Source organism: Aquarana catesbeiana, linkage group LG10 (assembly GCF_042186555.1).
Source record: "Aquarana catesbeiana isolate 2022-GZ linkage group LG10, ASM4218655v1, whole genome shotgun sequence".
Lineage (NCBI taxonomy): Eukaryota > Metazoa > Chordata > Amphibia > Anura > Ranidae > Aquarana > Aquarana catesbeiana.
The window spans coordinates 202,704,436-202,731,758 of NC_133333.1; the positions used below are offsets into that span (position 1 = coordinate 202,704,436).

Here is a 27,323-nt window from a genome sequence, read left to right on the forward strand (position 1 = left end):
CCTCAACATTGGGAGGGTGCTTTGAGGTAGCCCCCCAAAGCACCTTGTCCCTATGCTGATGGGGAGAAGGGCCTCATCCCCACAACCCTTGGCCGGTGGGTGTGGGGGTCTGTGGGCGGGGGGGCTTATCAGAATCTGGAAGCCCCCTTTAACAAGGGGACCCCCAGATCCCGAACTCCCCCCCGTGTGAATTGGTAATGGGGTACAAATGTACCCCTACCATTTCACAAAAAAGTGTCAAAAAGTTTAAAAAAACACAAGAGACGGTTTTTGACAAGCCCTTTATTAATTTCTTCTTCTTTCGGCTACTTCTTTATCTTCTTCTTCTCCATCTTCTTCTTCTTCCGCTCTTCTTGTCCCGCATCTTCCTCCAGGCTTCTTCTCCGCTCCATCCGCATGATCCACCTCAGTGGGAGTCTTCAGCCGTGTGACGCTTGGCTTCTTCTGAAACTGCAGAGGGGGTGGTGACCCTGCCCCCCTCTGACAACACAGGGGAAACCACAGGGAAGTCCCGTGAATTCCCCGTGCGTCAGAGGAGGGCGGGGTCACCGGATGGCCCCGCCCTCCGTTATATAAGAAATGTCAAAAGAAACCAAGCGTCACATGGCTGAAGACTCAAACTGAGGCGGATCGTGTGGACGGAGCGGAGAAGAAGCCTGGAGGAAGATGCGGGATCAGAAGAGCGGAAGAAGATGGAGAAGAAGAAGATGAAGAAGAAGATGGAGGAAGAAGATGGAGGAAGAAGAAGAACACCGAAAGAACACCAGAAGAAAGAAGATGGAAGAAGAAGCCGAAAGAAGGAGAAATTAATAAAAGGACTTGTCAAAAACTGTCTCTTGTGTCTTTTAAACTTTTTGACACTTTTTTGTGAAATGGTAGGGGTACATTTGTACCCCGTTACCATTTCACGCAGGGGGGAGGCCGAGATCTGGGGTCCCCTTGTTAAAGGGGGCTTCCATATTCCGATAAGCCCCCCGACCGCAGACCCCCACAACCACCGGCCAAGGGTTGTGGGGATGAGGTCCTTCTCCCCATCAACATGGGGACAAGGTGCTTTGGAGGGCTACCTCAAAGCACCCTCCCAATGTTGAGGGCATGTGGCCTGGTACGGTTCAGGAGGGGGGGCGCTCTCTCATCCCCCCTCTTTTCCTGCGGCCTGCCAGGTTGCGTGCTCAGATAAGGGTCTGGTATGGATTTTTGAGGGGACCCCACGCCATTTTTTTTTATTTATGGCGCGGGGTTCCCCTTAAAGTCCATACCAGACCTGAAGGGTCTGGTATGGATTTTGAGGGGGACCCCACGCCATTTTTAAAAAAAAATTGGCACGGGGTTCCCCTTAATATCCATACCAGACCTGAAGGACCTGGTATGAAATGTAGGGGGACCCCACGCCATTTTTTTTTTTACATTTTGGCACAGGGTTCCCCTTAATATCCATACCAGACCTGAAGGGCCTGGTATGTAATTTAGGGGGACCCCCACGCATTTTTTTTTTTTCATTTTGAGTCAGGTCGAGTAGTTTTACATTACTTTTTTTTCCTTTGAAATGTCATTTTGCTGTTAGACTGTTCTAAGCATGGGAAACATGCGCCCCTTTACAGGCATACTATAGACACCCCCAGATGCGAAATTTTTAAGGAATATTACACTTTTATTGTTTAACTTTAAGCATTATTAAAATCACTGCTCCCAAAAAAACGGCCATTTTTAAAAATTCTTTTTGCATTGATACATGTCCCCTGGGGCAGGACCCAGCTCCCCAAACACTTTTTATGACAATAACTTGCATTTAAAATGAGCACTTTTGATTATTCATGTTCGTGTCCCATAGACTTTAACAGTGTTCGCGTGTTCGAACAAATTTTTTGCCTGTTCGCAAGTTCGGCTCATCCCTAGTCCTGGGACACCAAACAGAATCCCCTTCTCAGAGCCGAACACATCCTTCACACTGGTCTTGTTTCCTGGACCACCATCGAATACCTGTGCATCAGGACTTGGATCTCCTACCTTGATAGACATTGCTCTGCTCCAGACTCCACTCCTCGCAGCTATACGAAGTGCCAACAACACTGTAAACAGCCCCATACTCTGACACACCTGGCTGGGATGAGAAGTTGGTTGCAGATACCTATGTGTATGTATAGTATGTGTTTACAGTTGTGTTCAAAAGTTTAAATTGTGAAATTTTGGCATTCATATTGAAAATATGACTGATCATGCCAAAAACTGTCTTTTATTTAAGGATAGCAATCACATGAAGCCATTTATTATCACATCGTTTTTTGGATCCTTTTTAAATCATAATGATAACAGAAATCACCCAAATGGCCCTGATGAAAAGTTTACAAACCCTGGAATGTTCGGCCTTGGTACAAACACAGAACGTGGCACACACAGGTTAAAATGGCAATTAAAGGTTAATATCCCACATTTGTGGCTTTTTAAATCACAATTAGTGTCTGTGTATAAATAGTCAATGAGTTTGTTAGATCTCACATGGATGCACCAAGCAGGCTAGACACTGAGCCATGAGGAGGTAGAAAAGAACAGACAAAGGACCTGTGTAACAAGGTAATGAAACTTTACAAAGAAGGAAAAAGGATATAAAAAGATATCCAAAGTCTTGAAAATGCCAGTCAGTACTGTTTAATCGCTTAATAAGAAGTGGAAAATTTGGGGATCTCTTGATACCAAGCCAAGGTCAGGTAAATCAAGAAAGATTTCAGCTGCAACTGCCATAGGAACTGTTCGGTATATAAAGAAAACCCCATAGGTAACCTCAGGAGAAATTCTGGCTGCTTTGGAAAAAGATGGTGTGGTTGTTTTTAAGGAGCACAATACGATGATACTTGAACAAAAAAGAGCTGCATGGTCAAGTTGCCAGAAAGAAACCTTTACTGGACAAGTTCCACAAAAAAGCCTGGTTACAATACCTTGATGTGTCTCATTGGCTTTTTTGGCATTGGTGCAGTAAAGGCTTGCTTCTGGCAGCTCAACCATGCAGCTCTTTTTTGTTCAAGTATCGTTGAATTGTGCCCCTTAAAAACAACCACACCGTCTTTTTAGAGAGCAGCCTGTATTTCTCCTGCGGTTACCTGTGGGTTTTTCTTTGTATCTTGAGCAATTCTTCTGCCAGTTGAAGCTGCAATCTTTCTTGGTCTACCTGACCTTGGATTGGTAATAAAAGATCCCCTAATTTTCCACTTTTTAATAAGTGATTAAACAGTACTGACTGGCATATTCAAGGCTTTGGATATATTTTTATATCCTTTTCCATCTTTGTAAAGTTTCATTACCTTGTTACGCAGGTCTTTTGACTGTTCTTTTCTACCTCCTCATGGCTCAGTGTCTCAGTGGTAAATTAACCTTTAATTGCCATTTAAATTTGTGTGTTACACCTTCTGTGTCTGTACCAAGGCCAAACATTCCAGGGTATGTAAACTTTTTATCAGGGCAATTTGGGTGATTTGTTATCATTATGATTTTAAAAAGATCCAAAAAACTATGTGATAATAAATGGCTTCATGTGAGTGCTATCCTTAAATAAAAGACAGTTTTTGGCATGATCAGTCATATTTTCAATATTAACCACTTCAGCCCCAGAAAAAATTACCCACTTCCTGACCAGGCCATTTTTTGCGATACGGCACTGCGTTGCTTTAACTGACAATTGCGTGGTTGTGCGACGCTGTACCCAAACAAAATTGACATCCTTTTTTCCCACAAATAGAGCTTTCTTTTGGTGGTATTTGATCACCTCTGCGGTTTTTATTTTTTGCGCTATAAACAAAAAAAGAGCGACAATTTAAAAAAAAAAACACAATATTTTTTGCTTTAATTCCCAATTTAAAAAAAACAAAACTATTTTTTTTCTCAGTTTAGGCCGATATGTATTCTTCTTATTTTTGGTAAAACAAAATTGCAATAAGCGTATATTGCTTGGTTTGCGCAAAAGTTATAGCGCCTACAAAAAGGGTTATTAAATAATGGCATTTTTATTATTTTTTTTTTTACTATTAATGGAGGCGATCTGTGATTTTTATTGGGACTGCGACATTGCGGCAGACAGATCGGGCACTTTTGAAACCATTGACATTTATACAGCAATCCGTGCTATAAATAGCCACTGATTACTATATAAATGTCACTGGCAGGGAAGGGGTTAACACTAGGGGGGCGATCAAGGGGTTAAGTGTGTTCCCTCACTGTGTGTTCTAATTGTGGGGGGGATGGGACTGACTGGAGGAGGAGACCGATCTGTGTTCCTATATACTAGGAACACACGATCGGTCTCCTCTCCCCCTGACAGAATGTGGATTTGTGTGCATCAGCTCCTCAGTGACGCAGCGGGTGCCGTACAGCTACGGCGATTCTGCCGCTGTCAAGCAACAGCAGGCCGGTCGGCAAGTCGGCAAATGTTTGAGCACGACTGTGTGTGTATATATATATATATATATATATATATATATATATATATATATATATATATCAGGACTCTGATATACAAAAGTGAGTACACCCCTCACATTGTTGTAAATATTTTATTATATCTTTTCATGTGACAACACTGAAGAAATGACACTTTGCTACAATGTAAAGTAGTGAGTGTACAGCTTGTATAACAGTGTAAATTTGCTGTCCCCTCAAAATAACTCAACACACAGCCATTAATGTCTAAACCACTGGCAAAAAAAGTGAGAGCACCCCTAAGTGAAAATATCCAAACTGGGCCCAAAGTGTCAATATTTTGTGTGGCCACCATTATTTTCCAGCGCTGCCTTAACCCTCTTGGGCATGGAGAAAAAAAACATAAAGGGAATATGGGACTTTGTGGGTCCTTATTACAATAAACCTAATGTATCACAACAAATATGATAAAATAGAATATTTTATTATAAAACAAGGAAAAAGACAGAAAAAATAATCACATAGAAAGAAACAAGAGTCGTTTTCTCTATGCAATTTCTCCACATATATATTACATTTTTCCACACACAAATTCTACGTGTTTCGCCTTGCGGCTTCCTCAGGAACATGCGTGGACATTCTTCTGTAATAAATAGATTATAAATATATATATATATTAGTTATACAGATATCAGACTTGAAAAAGTGCATTAAATATATTGAACCAAGTACATACATGGGTGCATCCAAATGGGTGACAGAAGACTCTCAACCAGCAGGCTCTGGCTCCAATGCTTAGGAGATTCAGAAACCAATCTATAGTAGATGATATCGGAGGAAGTCATTAGGCACCAAGACCCTCCCGAGGAGAGACACCGACCAAACCAGATAACCCACAGAGAGGAGTACCATTGAATGGCTTATGTACTGTTGTAAAATCTATACTACCTATAAAACGATCGAAACATATTGATGTGACATGTCAATAACAATGCATGTCGCTAGGAATATTTAGTTAAGTCAGGTTATTTGGACATTTCATAAATAAACAAAAAATGTGCTTACATAGAAAGTTTCTGTTAAATGGACGACTGGGAGCCTATAGTGTCCAACAAAGTGCAGCTGCGAATATATGGCTATATCCAAAGTTAAAGTTCTCTACCTACAGCCCTATAGAGATAAAGAAAAGGAGAGAAAAAACCCCAAATAGTTTTCGAAAGAGAGATCAATTTAAACTGTCCTACCATAAATATGATAGGAGAAAATTGCTTTCCTGTATGTGCTGTTGGGTCCGTGTATATGAAGACTCCTGAGTGGGGCGAGGCAATGACACAACCATGGATGATACAATCTACAAAAGGGCGTAAATGGTATATACTAAAATATTACCCCCCAAGGACTGGAGTATGGCACCTTTTAAGGCAATGTAATACACTGCATTATTAGTATCTCTGGATAAACGTAGTTGTAGCTGCGTGGACAGTGTGGCTCCCGGGGACTCCTGCAGCTTAACCAATGCCGCATGGGTCTATTTGTACTCCTCCCTATTGCGTCAGGTAGACGTGACATATGACGTCACGCCGTCCAGATGCAGAACGGACACTGACAGATGACGCTGTGACGGGGGGGCGGCCGCGCCGCAAGCCCACATCTCACACCAGGATACCAGGCAGGTGGAGACCCTGCCCATGACGTGAGCATGCCAAGCACGGCGACGACGCCACACCCGACACCCAGGCGCCCATACTATAGTCCGCAGTGAGACAGGAAAGCGCCGAAACCCACCAACCAGCGCCACCTAATACCTGGACCCACAGAAATGCCCCTGTCTCCACAGCACGGCCCCCATTGGGGGATGGGGGCTGTGCTGCTGTGGGCCCCTCGGCGTCTGTGTGGGGATCTGGTGGCAAATGGATGGATGAAAGTCCTGGGCAATTGTGCCCAAATGAGTGCTCTGTAAACAAAAATGAAGACAAATTACTGTGTGATCATGGATTAGTTATCACTCTAGTGAAATGACGCGAGAATCCTGCCCTCCACATGGATGCACCTTTACAATAAAATGGACATTGCAGTTACAGTACAGTATATTCATACTTTAAAAATTGCAACCAAATGATATTTTAAAATTTCTAATAAATATTCCTCAATCCTGAGAAAGAATTCCAAAAGAGGGGTTCAAAAAAGAGCCCCAACAGTGGCTAGCAATCAGCTCCGAAATGACAACACAGTGTCAAGGGAAAGAGTAGTGAGGCGGCAGAGGCATTCGGAACAAGTCCAAACCCGTGGCACTGGGGTCTGGTTAAATTGAATCCACATAAATGAGCTATCAGGGGCTATAGAAAAGGTTTGTAGCTATTGCCCAAGTTCAGGCCTGGTAATCTAGTTGCCTGTAAAAGATAAATCCACTTTGCTTCAAGCTGTAATAGTTGCTTATCGATGTCCCCACCCCTATCATGTGGGGGAATATGTTCTAAAACAAAGAAACCAATCATTGTTAGATTGTGATTATAGCCCCATAGTCTACTAATGGGGATTTCCATTTTTAATTTCGAAATTGCTGAAACATGGTCTCTAATCCTACAAAACAACGGACCTTTGGTTTTACCGACATAGAACGCTCCACAGCGGCACTTCATTATGTAGACCGCCCCAACAGATTGAAAGGTGACTCGGTGTCTGGGCGTCCAAGAAGTGCTGTTGGGGAGACCGATACTGTCACCTCTCAAAATGAAGCAACAATAATTACAATTGCCACATGGATAGGTGCCTGGTTTGTCCATTTGGCTTGTCCTGTTCCAAATATGATGACTTGCTACCATGGTGTCTTTGATGGATTTAGATCTTTTAAAAGTAATTTCTGGAAAGGGCTTCATATGCTTATTGATTTTGTCATCTGCAGTGAGAAGATACCAGAATTTCCTGTAGATCTTCTGGACCTTGTTGTGTTGTCTATTATATTTGGTCACTATCCTGGTTTACACTGCTTTTGTTTCTTTTCTTGATTTGTAAATCAACACATTTCTGTTTTTGCAATTTTACCTTATTATAAGCTCTCCTTAAGCACGTCTTACTGTAGCCTCTCGTAATTAACCATTCAAATAACAAGGCCGTCTCTCTTTTAAAGTCTTCCTCCAAGGTGCAGTTACGTTTCGATCTAAGGTATTGACTATATGGGATACTCCTGATTAGCTGCTTCGGATGTGAGCTTGTTGCGTGCAATAATGTATTGTCAGAAGTTGGCTTTCTATACAGAGTTGAGCATAGATTTCTTGCCTCATTCAAAAAAAATTTCTACGTTCAAGAAGGTGATTTTTTCTTGGCTGTAGTTATATGTGAATTTTAAGTTATAATTATTGACTTGCAATCTCTCCAGAAATGTGTTCAATTCTTCTTTTGATCCTGCCCAAACCATGAGGACATTGTCAATGTAACAATGCCAGGTCAGTACATTACCAAGATCTACGGCTCTCTCTTCTTGAGAGAATAGGTTGCACTCCCACCCCCCCAGGTACAGGTTGGCGTAGGAGGGGGCACAGCCCACCCCCATAGCCACACCCTGCACCTGGAGGTAGTGGGATCACTTGAACACAAAAACATTATTCGTAAGGATAAAGCTCAACATTTCAGTTCCAAAGTCATTGTATTTATGAGAGTCTGTGTCCCTTTCATCCAGAAAGCTATGATTTACTTGTATTCCTTGCATGTGAGGGATGGAATTATATAGTGCCTCAATGTCAATGGCAACAAGCCAGGCTCCTTCCGGTACCTGTAATCCATCAATTACAGTATCTTAAGCAATTCAATCGTATCTTTAACATGCAAGGACAAACTTCTCACATGTGGATACAAATGCTCGTCTATAATTCTGCTGGCGCTCTCAGTCAGAGAACCACAGCTAGAAATTATTGGACGTCCCGGTGGGGGTAAAACTCCTTTATGCACCTTAGGTAGTGCATAAAATGTGGGGGTGCGGGGATTAGTGACATCTAGAAATTTGAACGTATTGACATCAATGGTACCTGCATTATGGGCTCAATTAAGGATGTCTTTATAATGTTTAATACTTTGTGTCACAAATGATGTTGGTACAGGCCTGTACCATTCTCTGTTACAGATGATATCATAACACATTTTCTCATAGCCTTCTATGCACATAATGACAATATTCCCTCTTTTGTCTGAGGGTTTCAAAACAACCTTGTCGTTGTTTGTTAGGGAATTGAACGCCCATTTTAAGTTTGGCGGAAGATTAGGCTGAGGACCTGATTTCCAATTTGTAGCTTCTATTTCTTTAGTTACTTGTAGAACGAAAGCCCAGATGTTGGGGTTTCCCTGTAATACAGGGAATGATCGTGATTTGGGTTTGTAAGTTTTAGGTGGGACAAATGTGGGTATACAAGGTTTAGGGTGGGTGGATGCAACAGGGGCAAGTCCTGATGCATTGAAAGTCCATCCCTCCTCTTCAGGGTTACTTTCATCCCAAAGTTCCATTAGGTCCTGAAGGGCTCTAAGTTCCTCAAAAGTTACATCTTTTAAAACTGAGTTGTCATAGGTGGGAGGTTCACTGTCCTTGTGTTCTTTGTCATAAAGGACCTTGTACATTAGACATCCAGCAAAAAGGTGTAAATCTTTGACTAGTTCGAATCTGTCTGCCTCCTGATCGGGACAGAAGGTGAGGCCCAGGTGCAACACTGTGTACTCGTCCTCTGATAGCAAGCAGGAGGACAGATTCAATATGTCATACCTTTACCGACCATCTACTTTGGCATCTGGTCTGGTAAATGTGGAGTTGTGGGTACTGTTGTGGATATTTTCCTAGTATCTTGGGAGGCTCCATTGTTGAATATAGGTGCTGTACAGATATCAGGTATGGTGCCTTGTCCTTGGATACCAAGGACAAGTGTCTGTTGCGTCAATGGGCCAGCTGGCATAAATATGGAGCTAACACTAACTGTAGGTGAGGAAAGTGACATTATAGTATTATTCAATACATTGCCAGTATTGGGTGTGACCATTGTATGATTCTGTGATCAGTGAGAACGTGGCCTTTTATCTTTTTGTGGGAAGTGTGTTCTTGATTGTCCCTCTATGCTGCTATCACCCTAATTTTTTCTCTCCTTTGAAGTATCTCCCACTCCACCTGAATGCAAACCTATGGGGGCATATGACGCTGAAGAGAGAAGAAGAATCGGATTCAGCTCTATCAAGATTAATGAAGGCTCTGGATTTTGAAAGCCTCTCCTACGTTGTGTCCCTTGCTGTAACCATTTGTACGCTTGATCATTATCATATGCTCTTTTGTCCCTAGAGATTTTACTCTTTGGTTTAATCAGATTCATGGCATATTTGGTAAAATATTCTTTTAATTTTTTTATCACTGTCTTGGTATCCTTCAAAGGAGGTCACATTACAGTGATTTTCTTGCCAACCCTGTATCTCTTTATCTATTTCGTCAATGTCTGATTCATATTAACTACAAAGAATCTGCATCATCTTAATGGAGCAGATCTGTAGGTTAGACTCCCATGCTTCCTTAACACTTGATTCTACCTTTCTAATTTTGGGAAATATTTGTATCCGAAGCCCCCATGACACTACTTTGTTGTCAATATATTTCCCAAAGTTATTTCTTATGGGGAATTTTTACATAAGAGTGCTTTGGATTACAAGCATGTTTGCAGAACTAATTATGCTCGCAATCCAAGGTTTTACTGTATTCCTTGTGCCAAAAAAAGACGGGTTTTCTTCTCGGCCAGTCTCTGAAGTCCAAGGAAAAACTAACTAGCATCTTCCTCTAAAGCCCCATCTTTGGATCTTGCTTGCTGTACCTCTGCTACAAACCCCTCCCACTCCTTGCCACAGTAGTTGTATATTGCACCCCAACCCCCACCATCACACCTCTCTTGTTGGATTGAAGATAGATGGTCAAACCTTCAATATTTGCCAGGGCGCTGTACGTGTTCAGACGCACACTGATCTTGCCACTCTGAAATAGATTATACAAACAGAAAATTGTAAAACCAAAAATAAAAGTGAAATATAAGAAATTACTATGACATTTGTTGACTGATATATATATATACAGAGAATGTGTTTAAATTATTTTTATAGCACTTGATACTGGAGTTGATCACCCTATATGTTTTAGCGGGTGTTTGGCCACCCAGTTCTTGGGCATGAAGTTCACCAGAGCATCACAGGTTGCCACTGGAGTTCTCTTCCACTCCTCCATGATGACATCACAGAGATGGTGGATGTTAGAGACCTTGCACTCCTCCACCTTCCGTTTGAGGATGCCCCTCAGATGCTCAATAGGGTTTAGGTCTGGAGACATGCTTGGCCAGTCCATCACCTTTACCCTCAGCTTCTTTAGCAAGGTAGGGGTAATCTTTGAGGATGTGTGGGGTCATTATCATGTTGGAATACTGCACTGCGGGCCAGTCTCCCAAGGGAGGGGATCATGCTCGGCTTCAGTATGTCACAGTACATGTTGGCGTTCGTGGTTCCCTCATTGAAGTGTAGCTCCCCAGTGTCGGCAGCACTCATGCAGCCGCAGCCCATGACACTCCCACCACCATGCTTTACGGTAGGCAAGACACACATTTGTCTTTGTACTCCTCACCTGGTTGCTGCCACACATGCTTGACACCATCTTGTCCAAATAAGTTTATCTTGATCTCATCAGACCACAGGACATGGTTCCAGTAATCCATGTCCTTAGTCTGCTTGTCTTCAGCAAACTGTTTGCGGGCTTTCTTGTGCATCATCTTTAGAAGAGGCTTCCTTCTGGGACGACAGCCATGACAGCCAGACCAATTTGATGCAGTGTGTGACATATGGTCTGCTGCAGCAATGCTGGCAGCACTTATACGTCTATTTCCCAAAGACAACCTCTGGATATGACGCTGAGCACATGCACTCAACTTCTTTGGTCGACCATGGCAAGGCCTGCTTCGAGTGGAACCTGTCCTGTTAAACCGCTGCATGGTCTTGGCCACCGTGCTGCAGCTCAGTTTCAGGGTCTTGGCAATCTTGTTATAGCCTAGGCCATCTTTATGTAGAGCAACAATTCTTTTTTTCACATCTTCTGAGTTCTTTGCCATGAGGTGTCATGTTGAACTTTCAGTGACCAGTATATAGTTACATAGTTAGTAAGGTTGAATAAAGACACCAGTCCATCCAGTTCAACCTGAGTACACACTCACACCAGTCCCTACCCTCAAGGAGCCCACAATCCAAGGTCCCCAACTTACATTCATATACTAGGGCCAATTTTTGGACAGAAGCCAGTTAACCTACCAGCATGTCTTTGGAGTTTGGGAGGAAACCGGAGTACCCAGCGGAAACCCACGCAGGCACAGGGAGAACATGAAAACTCCAGGCAGGTAGTGTCATGGTTGGGATTCGAACCAGCGACTCTTTTTACTGCTAGGTGAGAGTGCTACCCACTACACCACTGTGCCGCCCAAAAGTATGAGAGAGTGAGAGCAACAACACCAAATTTAACACACCTACTCCCCATTCATACCTGAGACCTTGTAACACTAACGAGTCACATGACACCAGCGAGGGAAAATGGCTAATTGGGCCCAATTTGGACATTTTCACTTAGGGGTGTACTCTCTTTTGTTGCCAGCAGTTTAGACATTAATGGCTGTGTGTTGAGTTATTTTGAGGTACAGCAAATTTACACTATTATACAAGCGGTACACTCACTACTTTACATTGTAGAAAAGTGTCATTTCTTCAGTGTTGCCACAAAGTGGCACATAATTGTGAAGTGGAAGGAAAATGATAAATGGTTTTCAACATTTTTTACAAATAAATATCTGAAAAGTGTGGCGTGCATTTGTATTCAGCTCCCTTTACTCTGATACCCCTAACTAAAATCTAGTGGAACCAATTGCCTTCAGAAGTCACCTAATTAGTAAATAGAGTCCACCTGTGTGTAACTTAATCTCAGTATAAATACAGCTGTTCTGTGAAGCCCTCAGAGGTTTGTTAGAAAACCTTAGTGAACAAACAGCATCATGAAGGCCAAGGAACACATCGGACAGGTCAGGGATAAGGTGGGGAGAAGTTTTAAGCAGGGTTAGGTCATAAAAAAATATCCCAAGCTTTGAACATCTCACGGAGCACTGTTCAATCCCTTATCCAAAAATGGAAAGAGTATGGCACAACTGCAAACCCACCAAGACATGGCCGTCCACCTAAACTGACAGGCCAGGCAAGGAGAGCATTAATCAGAGAAAATAGCCAAGAGGTCCATGGTAACTCTGGAGGAGCTGCAGAGATCCACAGCTGAGGTGGTAGAATCTGTCCACGGCACAGGTCAGCAGTCGAAGCCGATCAATTGCTCAGGTCTCGGCAGCTGCCGCCGCCATCCTCGGTGAGGGAATCAGGAAGTGAAGCACTGTGGTTCCCTACTGCGCATGCACGAGTTGCGCTGCGCATACTAACTGGTCCCTGCTATCTCCTAGGACCTGTGTGTTTCCCAAGAGACAGCCGGGGGGGGAGGGCGGGAAGGGGTGTGACTCCCGCGGGAATCTATTCCCGGAAGCGGGTGCAAATACCTGTATTAGACAGGTATCTGCACCCCTCTCCCCCCTGAAAGGTGCCAATTGGGGAGGGGGGTAGGAGGGGGGTAGGAATCGGATGAGCGGAAGTTCCACTTTTGGATGGAACTTTGCTTTAACCACAGTGCTATCAGAATAAATCTGATTTCACCTTGACTCTCAATGCTTCTAAACAAAAAGTTCTACTCTTTGTTTTTTTGTCCCCTAAGGTGGTGTTAAAGGAGACCTTCTAATTGACTTTGGAGCTGGACCCACAATTTATCAGCTTCTCTCTGCTTGTGAAGCTTTCAATAATATCATCACTTCCGACTTTCTTGAGCAAAACCTAGCACAGCTACAGAAGTGGCTGAGGAAGGATCCCGATGCATTAGACTGGACTAAAATTGTCAAGATTGTGTGTGAGCTGGAAGGTAACAGGTGTGTCACAATTGTGTTATTAGGATAATGTGTTTGTGTAACAGCAGTTCTGCCCTCCCCGACTAGTTTTTATATTATCTATCTTTTTTTTCAACTTTATTGAAATGTCACACACTTTCATTCTCTTCTTTGCTGCATTGCAGTGAAATGCACTAGCAGGAGATGAGGTGTGGTATGTTGCAATAAAAGCAGCGTGTCTGCTTTTTTACGCACTTCATCAACACCCACCTCATTGCAGTGTTTTGGTGGGAATAAGTGTAGTGCTAGCCCTGTAGGGGCTGCTAAGAATAGCTGGTTCTTTCCAATAGTACAGAGGCTGCCTGTCCCCACAAGCACCAGTCCATATACACACCAGCTCCAATAACTTCTAGGTTCTGTCTTTTTGAAATGTATTGCTTTAAATACTTCAAACAGGAGGGGGGTTAGGGCATGGGATACTCAAAATTGTCTTCACAGAAATAAGAGGACTCTCTTCTCTAGGCTTGCATACACAGATCCACTTGGGCCACAGAGGAATGGCCTGTACTCTAAGGCACAATGAGAGCTGTCTCAGTCTATGGCTACCTCTAGCACTTACATTCCAAAGTAATGCAGTCCCCAAGTATCACAATTCAGGGTCAGTATTCAGTCCTCAGGATAGCTGCACACCTTTCAGCTTCCCCCAGACACAATCCAGTGAGGGTGGCAATCCTTCTCCATACCAGAGCCCTTATTGTGAAGTTCCAAAGCCAGCTTCTCAAGAAGGTCACTTCAGGCTCTCAGCTCTGCCACCGCTGATACCTCAAAGAACAGCTACACGGTCCACCGGTTGTCTTAGGAGGCAGCAGCCTCAGAGGCTTTGGAACTCTCCCTGATGAGGAAAGAATGATATCTCCAGGTCTCCAGACCATGTATTGCCTCCTAGCCACCATCTGAACACGCCCCTCCAGAGGTTGTCTAGGGCATGAGAAATATTCAGTCTGGTCATTTGACTCACCCAACCCCATATTCTGGAAACTTTTTCCAGAATCAAGGGGAAGCAGTCAAATTCCCACCCTGTGAAACCCCAAACAGTCCAGAACAATCAATCACTGCTCCCTTGACTACAGAAGCATCCAAAAACGAAATTTGCCTAGGATGCTAGCTAGGAGGGTGCTACATAGGGCACATAGAAAACAATCGTTTGCAGATCAACACAGTTCAATTAATATGGGGTGGACAAGCCCTAAACCTGCCAGATGTCCCTTTTTTGAAACAGGGGTAACTGTAGTTATTTAGAATCCATATTCCCTGTATATTTACATGACTTCCACAGGAGGATAAAGCAGCTAAAGGCTAGGTGATAATCTTGTCTCATACTATCTGTAGTGCTGTAAAAGGGACTCACCTGCATAATCATTTTCTTGCACCTAGTAGAAACCTACAAAATATTACACACAAGTAAAATATAGAAAATCCCCGAACTTCCCCTTCCCGGGTTCCCTCCCCTCAATCTTGACTTCTTCCTCTTCTGTGTCTGCCCTCATAGCAAACACTTGTTATGGGGGCAGACATGTGGGTCCATTGGAACACACAGCTTGGCTTCTTACTTAGCTTGGTACTAAGTACTCTGGTTTCTTTCAATCCATATAGAGCTTATTTACTATAGAGATTATTAGAAATGTGTGCAATAACAACACACTACAATGTCCTCTTTTAGTGACAATGAGAGCTGCAAGAAGAAGGAAGAAAAACTGAGGAGAACAGTGACAAAAGTTCTGAAATGTGATGCTCTGAAAAAAAACCCATTTGACCTGGAGGACATACCACAAGCCGACTGCCTGATTAGTTGCCTCTGTTTAGAAGCACCCTGCAAAGATGTAGAATCTTTCACCAATGTTTTGAGGAATCTCAAGAGCCTCATTAAACCTGGGGGTCACATAGTAATTCAGAGTGTGCTTAAGAGTTCATACTACTATGTTGGTCAAAAAAAGTTTTTCTCTTTGCCCATTACTAAGGAAGAACTGGAGATGGCATTTAAGGAGGCTGGCTATGAAATAGTAAAACTAAAGGTCGTTCCATGGACTAAAAATCCAGAAAGGAACACCTTTCGTCATGATGGCTATTACTTTGTCCATGCCTGTAAAGCATGATCATAGGGAAAAATACATCATTTTTTTTCTACCCAGGTTCTAATTAGCAATTTCTCCTGTTGCTTTCCCAATGGTTGATATAATTAACACAGTTAAACAGCACAGATCAGTTAAATCCTATGCCAAGTTAAAATATATAAAATGTTTATTCCATTAATATTGGTAAACATTTATTAATTTCAAGGTGGTTCTAGAATCTAGATGCTAATAACTCAAGGACAGGTGCAGTGGCATAGAAACTGCATTCACAGTTCTCATCTGGTAAAAAATGTATAGTCTGCACATTCAGCTTTTGTCTGACAAAAAAGCAAAATCGGCTGTCGAAAGCACTGTACTAACGATCCAAAAATCGTCAGACAGCTCGCCGTACAAATTTTTCCATCCGATTTTCGTATCGTGTGTATGGGCCTTTACACTTACTATGTAGAAAATGTAAGCCAAGGGGTGTTGTAATTTTGTAGCCAAATCAGAGGGCAGAACTCTTTCTTCAGCATAATAGTAGGAGTGGTATAGCGTGGGCTTGAGGGTTTAGGCACAGCAGTAGATGGGTGGGAATGAACCCAACGTCTGCACTGGGGCCAAAACCCACATATTTTCACCAGACTGACCTTTTATTACTATTATTAACTATTACTATATCCATGCTTTTAAAACTTGCAAATGACCAATAAAGTACATTGAGCCAGTTTAATTTTAATGATTGTTGTAATAAATACATAACTGCATTTATGGTGTGTGTGTTTTTTATCTTCCTTGAGTTCATGTTAATCTGATCCTATGGCCTAGGCTATGGTCATTAAAATAATTGCGTGCTCTCCACAAATTGTAAATCAGCTAACAAGCCCTCACTGACCTCTCTAGTTGCAGGTGTTGTGGAGTAATATATCCTTAAATTAAAGCTCCATACACACAGGACATTCAAAAAAGTCTTTCTGGGTTGCTGGCAATAAAACGCTGCTTTAAAAACACGCTTTTAACAGTGTTTTTTATAGCGTTTATGTTTGTTTTGAGCTTTTTGCAGTGTCAGCGGTTTTGGACATTTTTGTAAAATTACACCAACTTACATTCAGCTCTGCATTGTAAAAAAATGCTGAGCACTATGTGTGTTTTTCAGCATTTTTTGTGGTCAGAAGAATTGCTCTTGAATGTGATTTTAGGGTGTTCAGACAACAGCCCATAAACTCCCCTGTTGATAAACTTAAAAAATTGTCCATGTGTGCATGGACACATAGGATAACATAGAGGGGAGTTTATGGGCTGTTAAAAAAAACGCCCAAACTCACAAAAACATGAATTTATCAGCTGCAGTGTACATGAGGCCTAAGGCTCCATGCACACTAGCATTTTTTTTTAAGCTAAAAAAATGCTGGGAAAAAGCTGGACACATAGGATAACACTAATTAGCTTCTAGGAGCAGAAAAATGATAATAACAGTTTCTAGGAGCTGGAGTTGGAGAGTTGGATAACTGAAATCAGTTTCTTCCATCAGTTAAAGTGGTGTTCCGGGCGAAATTATACTTTTTAAATAAAAATACCCCTATAATACACAAGCTTAATGTATTCTAGTAAAGTTAGTCTGTAAACTAAGGTCTGTTTTGTTAGTTTATAGCAGTAGTTTGTTATTTTATAAACTTACAGCAGGCTGTGGCCATCATAAGTGTGGGCATCTGAAGCCGGACTGTATTTCTTCCTGGATCTCATCCTTGCAGATCTCGCACATGCTCAGTGCAGCACAAGCAGTGTAATAGGTTTCAGGTCAGGTTTCCATAGCAACGGCAGTGTCAGAGGAAGTTGCCGCCCCTTCCCAGAAGGCATTGCAAACAGGAAATGATGCGATGGGCCGCGGCCAGGGAGGAGGAAGTGAAAAATGAATACAGCAGATATACAGTAGGTGCTGAGAAAAAAAATTTAAAATATCCAATTCGTTTAGAGTGTACAGTTTAGTGAGGGATGCTGAAGAGTTGTAAAAGTGGGTGGAACTCCACTTTAAGCTCACGCTGTTACTGCTTCAAACTTTAGTCTGTTAGTAAATTATACAATAGCCAGGGCCAGATTTACCAGTAAGCATGTGCCTATGTGTAACAGGGGCAGCTTATTCATGTACAGTTAGTTATCGGACACAATTTTTTTTAATGCTTACTCACTTTGTAGAGCTGAACTTCCAATATGGGCAGTGGATTTCCAGTGAAGGAAAATTAGACTGTGTTACAAAGATGCAACTTGTGATGCTGCTCTGTTGTATGGACTTTTCACATTCCTTTTTGTTCAAGTAAAATTTGTTTGTTACAATGCAATTTGGACTAGACATCCCCTTTTTCTGCGAAGTATACAAGTATGCTATGTATTAGGCTGAAGTAAAAAGAGAGTTGAACTCTCTAAGAATTGGAGGTAGTTGGCCTGCTACTGTAGGTCACCTGGGCTTTGGTTGAGAGTATGGGTCTCCCATCCTCTGTTCAACTCTCGGCGAGCTCAGGCCTAGGTGTCATTTTTAGACCTAAAATCTATACCACACCCTTAATCCAAGCATGCAAGCTGGCTAGGAAGAAGGGGGGGGGGCAAGTGTGCCTGATGCCCCCACATTTACCAGGCCACGTGACCCCAACATGGGGTGGTCAAGGACCTCATCCCCACAACCCTTGCCCATTGATTTTTGGGGCCTGCAGGCGGGGGGTTTATCAAAATCTTGAAGCCCCTTTAATCATAAAGGAACCACCTTACGTGATAGAGCATGGGGTACTCACTCACAAAAAAAAGTAACCTATAAATAAAGACGCCCAAATGTTTGACAAGTTCTTTATTAAAATAAATAAAAATCTCCAAAATGTACCTTATCGTCAGTCACGATGCCCACAGCTGCTGGCTCGCTGAAAAAAAAGAAACCTGATGACTTGATGCACATTACAGAGCCCCAATGGTTTACAGTAGCTGAATGATCCCTCCCCAAGCTGTCATCAGCTATATAAAGGCAAGGGATAGTAGTGACATCACTGCCCCACTATGGCCATAGACATATTTGGTCAAAGTTATTGCCCAAATACATGTGGCCATATAAACAGGCAATGAAATAAGGCTCCATTCTCCGCCCATTTGCTTACATGGCCAGGGATTCCTGAGCACGGAGAGTACAAGCAGCTGGTGCTTTGTCAATAGCTATTGACAGCTGGTGTAGTGGCGACCTCATTACTTATCTTTTACATCATTATTATTATACCACACAATCACTGCGCTAAGTAACCACAAAAGTGTGCACCTCTACTTGATATAAAACAATCAGTGATAAATACACTCATTTTTCTTTCCGCAACCTCCTTAAAGAGGAGTTCCACCCAGGGGGTCCATTAAAAAAAAAAAAAATTAAAAGCGGCTACAAATACTGCAGCTGCTGACTTTTAATTGGACACTTACCTGTCCCTGGGTCCAGTGATGTGGGGGATAGAAGCCCCGCTCGTCCCCCCCCTCCGCTCGTCGGCGCCGGCATTTCAGCTGTGGGCGCCGGGCGATCTGCGCCGCGTGCAGTGATTGGCCGCTCAATCACCTGGGACCTGTAATGGGTCCCAGATGATTGACAGGAGGGAGGGAGCAGAGCGGAGCCCTTCCTGTGCCGAGGGGGAAGTGATGTCACCAGCCCAGGCAATGAAAGAGGCAGACTACGAGGGACCACCTAGCAACAGGCATTTAGAGGTAAGTAAAAAAAAAAAGAAAAATCCAAATTTTTTTGGGGTTTTTTTTTAGAATTTTTCAGGTATTTTTGGGGTGGAACCCCACTTTAAATATATAAATGAAATAAACACATATAGAAAGTCCATAGAATAAGAAGTGCGGGATATCTTAAAACATTAAAGTGTCCGAAAGATACACTATTTTGCCAAAAGAATTGGGATGCCTGCCTTTACATGCAAATTAACTTTTATGGCATCCCAGTCTTAGTCCACGTTCACACTGCCGCGGCTTCAAAGTCGCATGACTTTGAAGCCGGACCCCAGCGCGACTTCAGCACGACTTGCATGCGACTTCTTTAACAGAAGTCAATGCAAGTCGTACCAAAGTCGGCCAAAAGTAATGCAGGAACCTTTTTCTAAGTGGGAGCGACTCTGCACCAATTAGAACGATTCCATTGCATTGAATGGGGTCCGACTTCTGATGTGACAAGTGCTCCAAAGTCGGAGTGCTTATCACATCAGTGTGAACTGGACCTTAGTCCGTAGGGTTTAATGTTGAGTTGGCCCACCCTCTACAGCTATAACAGCTTCAACTCTTCTGGGAAGGCTATACACAAGGTTTAGGAGTGTGTCTATGGGAATGTTTGACCATTCTTCCAGAAGAGCATTTGTGAGGACAGGCACTGGTGTTGGATGAGAAGGCCTGGCTCGCATTCTCCGCTCGAATTTATCCAAAAGGTGTTCTGACGGGTTGAGGTCAGGACTCTGTGAAGGCCAGTCAATTTCCTCCACCCCAAACTCGCTCATCCATGTCTTTATGGATCTTGCTTTGTGCACTGGTGTACAGTCATGTTGGAACAGGAAGGGGCCATCCTCAAACAGTTCCCACAGCTTACATGCAGGTCATAGGCAACAAACAGAAAAGAACAGCCTCCAATAGTGCAGAAACTGGGTTAATATGTTAATACGTAGAGGTTGAGTCTGGCGGTGGGAGTATACACTGGATTACATGAGAGTCTGGATGTTTATGACATGCTTGTTGTTACCAAATAAATGTGAGTCTATTTTATGAAGCGGGGTCTGTGCGGTTTGTTGAACATATTAACCCAGGTACTGCACTATTGGAGGCTGTTTTCTGTTTGTTGCCTATGCCTTGCTTGTGAGCTGTGTGGAACTATTTTGGAGAGGGAACCCTATTGCTCTTAAAAACCTGAACACCAGTGGTTGGTTCATCAGATTGATTTGCCTACATGCTTAGTTGACCCTTGTTGGGGTCTATAATGAAGGTGAGCTTGCACTTCACCTGGTGAAAGGAGCACATTTTGGAAATTGTCGAAACACAGTGTTTTTTTTTCTGTGAAGAACTTTATTGAATAGACTTTCTCAATTGCCCAATTCATAAGAAAATGTGTTATTTATATTCAATTTAAGTGTACTTTTTTTGCACTATTTATTTATATGTGTAGCGCTACCCCTGCAGGAGCCGCTTAAGTATGTTTGGTTCCGTACTCTGCCTCTCAACCCCCCTGGTACACCTGGCAATAGTGTAAGTGCAAGGACCAATGCGAATCACACACGTTACGATAAAACACAGAAATTGTCTTTACTACAAGGTTTCTGTGGAAAATTAACAGACAGTAACAGTATATAGATATACAGTATCTCACAAAAGTGAGTACACCCCTCACATTTTTGCAAATATTTTATTATATCTTTTCATGTGACAACACTGAAGAAATTACACTTTGCTACAATGTAAAATAGTGAGTATACAGCTTGTATAAGTGTACATTTTCTGTCCCCTCAAAATAACTCAACACACAGCAATTAATGTCTAAATCGCTGGCAACAAAAGTGAGTACACCTCTAAGTGAAAATGTCCAAACTGGGCCCAAAGTGTCAATATTTTGTGTGGCAACCATTATTTTCCAGCACTGCCTTAACCCTCTTGGGCACGGAGTTCACCAGAGCTTCACAGGTTGCCACAGGAGTCCTCTTCCACTCCTCCATGACGACATCACAGAGCTGGTGGATCTCAGAGACCTTGCACTCCTCCACCTTCTGTTTGAGGATGCCTCACAGATGCTCAATAGGGTTTAGTTCTGGAGACATGCTTGGCCAGTCCATCACCTTTACTCTCAGCTTCTTTAGCAAGGCAGTGGTGGTGTGTTTGGGGTCGTTATCATGTTGGAATACTGCCCTGCGGCCCAGTCTCTGAAGGGAGGGGATCATTCTCTGCTTCAGTATGTCACAGTACATGTTGGCATTCATGGTTCCCTCAATGAACTGTAGCTCCCGAGTGCCGGCAGCACTCATGCAGCCCCAGACCATGACTCTCAACACCACCATGCTTGACTGTAGGCAAGACACACTTGTCTTTGTACTCCTCACCTAGTTGCTGCCACAAACACTTGACACCATCTGAACCAAATAAGCTTATTTTGGTCTCATCAGACCACAGGACATGGTTCCAGTAATCCATGTCCTTAGTCTGCTTGTCTTCAGCAAACTATTTGCAGCCTTTCTTGTGCATCATCTTTAGAAGAGGCTTCCTTCTCAGGACGACAGCCTTGCAGACCAATTTGATGTAGTGTACGGCGTATGGTCTGAGCACTGACAGGCTGACTCCCCACCTCTTCAACCTCTGCAGCAATGCTGGCAGCACTCATACGTCTATTTCCCAAAGACAACCTCTGGATGTGACTCTGAGCATGTGCACTAAACCTCTTTGGTCGACCATGGCGAGGCCTGTACTGAGTGGAACCTGTCCTGTTAAACCACTGTATGGTCTTGGCCACCTTGCTGCAGCTCAGTTTCAGGGTCTTGGCAATCTTCTTATAGCCTAGACCATCTTTATGTAGAGCAACAATTCTTTTTTTCAGATCCTCAGAGTTCTTTGCCACAAGGTGCCATGTTGAACTTCCAGTGACCAGTATGAGAGAGTGAGAGCGATAACACCAAATTTAACACACCTGCTCCCCATTCATACCTGAGACCTTGTAACATTAGCGTGTCACATGACACCGGGGAGGGGGAAATGGCCAATTGGGCCCAATTTGGCCATTTTCACTTAGGGGTGTACTCACTTTTGTTGCCAGCGGTTTAGACATTAATGGCTGTGTATTGAGTTATTTTGAGGGGACAGCAAATTTACACTGTTATACAAGCTGTACACTCACTACTTTACATTTGTAGCAAAGTTGTATTTCTTCAGTGTTGTCACATGAAAATATATGATAAAATATTTACAAATACGTGAGGGGTGTACTCACTTTTGTGAGATAATATATATATATATATATATATATATATATTATATATATAGATCTAGATCTATATATATATATATATATATATATATATATATATATATATATATTAGGGATGAGCTTTATGTTCGGGTCAAACATTGGCTGTTCTCCCATTCGCCGAATAGCGAATAATATGGGGTGTTCGCAGCAAACTCGAAAGCCGCGTAACACCCTTTAAAAGTCTATGGGATCAATCAAAAGTGCTAATTTTAGAAGTTAATATGCAAGTTATTGTCATGAAAAGTGTTTGGACCCAGGTCCTGCCCCAGGGGACATACATCAATGCAAAAAAAAGTTTTAAAAATGGCAGTTTTTTCGGGAGCAGTGATTTTAATAATGCTTAAAGTGAAACAATAAAAGTGAAATACTCCTTTAAATTTCATACCTGGAGGGTGTCTATAGTATGCCTGTAAAGTAGCGCATGTTTCCCGTGTTTGGAACAGTCTCCTGCACAAAATGACATTTCTAAAGGAAAAAAAGTCATTTAAAACTACTCGCGGATATAATGAATTGTCGGGTCTCGGCAATACAGATAGGATTCCCCCATAGTCCATTCCCAGGCCCTTTGGGTCTGGTATGGATATTAAGAGGAACCCCGTGCCAAATTTTTTTTTAAAAATGGCGTGGGGGTCCCCCTCAAAATCCATACCAGACCCTTATCCGAGCATGCAACCTGGCAGGCCGCAGGAAAAGAGTCGGGACAAGGGAGCGCCCCCTCCTGAACCATACCAGGCCACATGCCCTCAACATGGGGAGGGTGCTTTGGGGTAGCCGCCCAAAGCACCTTGTCCCCATGTTGATGGGGACAAGGGCCTCATCCCCACAATCCTTGCCCGGTGGTTGTGGGGGTCTGCGGGCGGGGGGCTTATCGGAATTTGGAAGCCCCCTTTAACAATGGGACCCCCAGATCCCGGCCTCCCCCCCGTGTGAAATGGTAATGGGGTACAAATGTACCCCTACCATTTCACAAAAAAGTGTCAAAATGTTAAAAATGACAAGACACGGCTTGGGACAAATCTTTTATTAAAAAATAAAAATGTCCCACGAAGTCTTCTTCTTCTTCTCTTGCTCTGCTGTAACTGGGTGACCCCGCCTCCCTCTGACCCTACGAGGAAGCCATAGGGATGCCATAGAGATGTCCCTGTGCGTCAGAGGGGGGCGGGGTGAAGGGTCTGGTATGGATTTTGAGGGGGACCCCCACGCCATTTTTTTTTTAATTTTGGCGTGGGGTTCCCCTTAATATCTATACCAGACCTGAAGGGCCTGGTATGGAATTTGGGGAGACTCCCATGCAATTTTTTTTTTTATTTTGGTTCGGGGTTCCCCTTAATATTCATACCAGACCCAAAGGGACTGGCAATGGACTGGGGGGGAATCCCATGCCATTTACTTTTATGTGAATTGCCGGGACTGACAATTCATTATAGCCGCGAGTACTTTTAACCACTTCAATACAGGGCACTTATACGCCTTCCTGCCCAGACCAATTTTCAGCTTTCAGCGCTGTCGCACTTTGAATGACATTGCGCGATCATGCTACACTGTACCCAAACTAAATTTTTATCATTCTGTTCCCACAAATAGAGCTTTCTTTTGGTGGTATTTGATCACCTCTGGGATTTTTATTTTCTGCTAAACAAATAAAAAAAGACAGAAAATTTTGAAAAAAAAAAAAGTTTTTTTGTTTCAGTTACAAAACTTTGTAAATAACTAAGTTTTCTCCTTCACCGATGGGCACTGATGGGGCTGCACTGACGGCACTGATAAGGCGGTACTGATGGGCACCAATGAGGTGGCACTGATGAGGTGGCATTGATGGGCACTGATGATGGGCACTAATATGCGGCACTGATAGGCGGCACTGATGGGCACTGATAGGTGGCATTGATATGCGGCACGGATGGGCATGGATAGGTGGCACGGATGGGCACAGATAGGCAGCATGGATGGGCACGGATAGGTAGCACGGATGGGCACTGATAGGCGGCACAGATGGGCACTGATAGGCATATAATGAAAAGGGGGAGAGGTGGAATTAGGTACTAATTCCAGGGAAAAGCAATTCATCACGGAGGAATAAACAATTAGCAAAAATGTGTATAAATTTTATTAAATTATTCACGTGAACACCAATCAAAGAACATGATTAAAAACAGGTACCACCAACAATTCATAAAATAGACAACGTTGTCTAAACACACACAGATGGCCACCACACACAAGTACCATGCACACCTCCGTGAGTAGCAAATCAAGGTGATGTCACCTAGTGGATCATCTATAAAAAAGATGATTGTCCTGACAGATACCAGCTTAAAGCTGATTGCAGCGAGGGGAGACTGTGGATGGTACTGCTGCCGTGTATACCTCTCGTCCACTGTATGAGGATCAGTGAGTAGAAAACGAAAACAACCAATTTGCTAGTGGTGCAAAGAGGAATACAATCCTGATATGTAAAGTTCACTGTGGCCATACAGGGCCGTGGAAGATCAATGCCATGGGGGGAAGTTACTGTAGTAATGCTAAGATTGATGGAGAACTAAGGCAGGCTCGAATATATCTATGTCGGTAAGGTCATCTGTGCTTGTGGGGGAGAGCAATGCATTTAAATATGTGCATTAATCCCGTAGATGGGATATGAAAGATAAGATCTCACCCCTATGTAGACACTGGAACAGGTCACCGATCTTATAGATGAGCCGTTTCCTGCTGATGCCATCTCCAGGCAGCTTCTCAGACTATGTTCCTTCCATGTGCAGAGTGTCTTCTGCGAGGTCCTGGTAGTGCTAGTCAGGGAACGTGATGTCAGGGTAGGGTGATGGAGTAACCCGTAAGGTAGCCCGTGTGGTACGGACAGTCCTACAGTTCCTGGGCTGGCCAGAGATCCTCGTGGAGGCACGGGAGAAATTCCCAGGGCGTGTGGGTGGGTCTGTGGATGCGCTATGGAAAGCATGATGGCGTCATTTCATCCGTCACTCAGATTTCTTCAGAGCATGCGCTGTAACCTTAAATAGCCTGAGCGCAGAACTACATAATCACATCAGCGTCTGTTTGTCTCGGTAACAGTGTTACTTAATTGACAGCCACACATACACAACAAACAGTGCAAGATCGGCGGACCGATCTGGAGGTGCAGATATCCATGAAAAAATGAAAAATAGAAAAAATAATAAAAAAGGACCAGAGGAGTACCGGTAGCAATTGAAGACAGGAGAGAAAAAGGTAAAAAAAGGAAAAAAGAAAATGATGTAGAAAATGGGGGCGCCCTGGGCCCCCTCATACGCATGCCTTCACTTGGGTCTGTGGGAGGAGGAGCTGGTCTACTTATCGTCACTGTACCTCAGCCACAGTCGTTTGTGGCTGAGGTACATTGATGATGTGCTCATGATTTGGGGGGGCACCAAACAGGAACTGCTACAATTTATGGATGAACTCAACACTAATGACCGTAACATTAAACTTACCTTTACTGCTCATTCCCATACCCTCCCCTTCCTTGATTTATCTATAGGAGTCGAAAATGGCATAATCAGCACTAAAACCTACAGGAAATCCACAGCAGCCAACACCTTACTACAGGCCACAAGTGACCACCCTAAATCCCTGATTAAGGGAATCACAAGAGTATAAAAAGATTCTTCAAATCACAGCATGTGGTGAAGGAGCAGCAGAGCCCACCAGAGGTTCCGAAAGAGCCCACAAAAATCACTGCTGGCTGACGCGTTTCGAGGGGAACGTCCCATCTTCCTCAGAGCACTGCAGTGGAACCTCCTTCAGCTTCCCCCTCTTTTATATGAATGAATAAATATATTAACCCATATGCACCTTCAGTCAGTCGGGCCCAATCATACAAGCCCCTCCCATTCACGCCCCTAAAATGGGCGGACCAGCAAGAAAATAGAAAAACAAATAAGTGACAAGCACTACATAGTAGTATTAGTGATGGCAAGCTCTAAAAATTGCCCATAATAACAGTGATAATAATATAAATATTAATAGTAATAGTAGTACTCAATGGTAATAATGAAAACATATTGAAAAAATAATAATAATAGTAATAATATATAAATAGAGAGTAAGAGTAATAATGAAGCCGTCCACTAGAGGTGCATAGCCAGACCTTTGACATTTACCATGTAATCTATATATTTGCTAAGGGAAATAACCTACATTCACTCAGGATACATGTTGGTCCCGATGAAGGCTGCTAATAGCCTCTGTCAGTTGCGAGGGGCCGCGCCGCCACAGGCACGCCGTTCACCATAGTGCACGTGGACACTTCCAGCGTTGTTACCGCTTGGAGCGCACGTTAAGTGTATCTTAAAAAATACAAATAAAAATAAAAGAAAAATTAAAAAATAAAAATAAAATAAATAAATAAAAAACCTTTAGTAAAACTTTTTACTTTTATTTTTATTTTTAGATGATGTACCTATTTCTAAACACAGTGCACTTATGTGCTTTTATAATTAATGGTACTACATGATGTTATTGTTTAGTGCAGTATATATATAAAAAAAAAAAACCTTCAGCAGGTTTCCCACCCCCTTCTACTCAGTTGGACCCAATTGCCCAAATGTAACCAGCTACTATATAAGACTTAGGGGTATGTTTACTAATATATATATTTTCTATTATTAGTATTCACTTTTAGTTTCACTAGATTTATTTGATGGCCTTTGCTACTGCCAGATTTAATTATGGATATTCCTGCTGGGCGCCTTTTATCTTCTTGCTGCTGTTTGTTTATTTATTTGTTTATTAGCGTTTTTCTTCCCTTTCGTGTCTGCTGCCTCTAGAAATATGGCGCCGCCTCCGTCCCCGCCGCTTACGTCATTC

The 27,323-nt window shown here is 42.9% G+C and overlaps 1 protein-coding gene and 1 long non-coding RNA gene across 6 annotated transcripts in view; one reads left to right on the forward strand and one right to left on the reverse strand.

Annotated features, from left to right (window-relative positions):
• The window catches only part of LOC141111108 (nicotinamide N-methyltransferase-like), a 36,218-nt gene extending 19,979 nt beyond the window's left edge, over positions 1-16,239 (forward strand). For all 5 annotated transcript variants that reach the window (XM_073603128.1, XM_073603127.1, XM_073603126.1 and 2 more), the window contains 2 exons: positions 13,196-13,403; positions 15,082-16,239. In XM_073603128.1, the coding sequence (XP_073459229.1) occupies positions 13,196-13,403; positions 15,082-15,514 (641 nt within the window). In that variant the 3' untranslated portion in view covers positions 15,515-16,239. The remainder of the gene's footprint in view (positions 1-13,195; positions 13,404-15,081) is intronic.
• Positions 4,952-27,323, reverse strand: LOC141111111 (uncharacterized). The gene is made up of 4 exons (XR_012236382.1): positions 27,133-27,323; positions 18,342-18,378; positions 10,309-10,396; positions 4,952-5,050 (listed from the first exon to the last, which is right to left on the reverse strand). It is a non-coding gene; the product is annotated as an uncharacterized lncRNA (long non-coding RNA).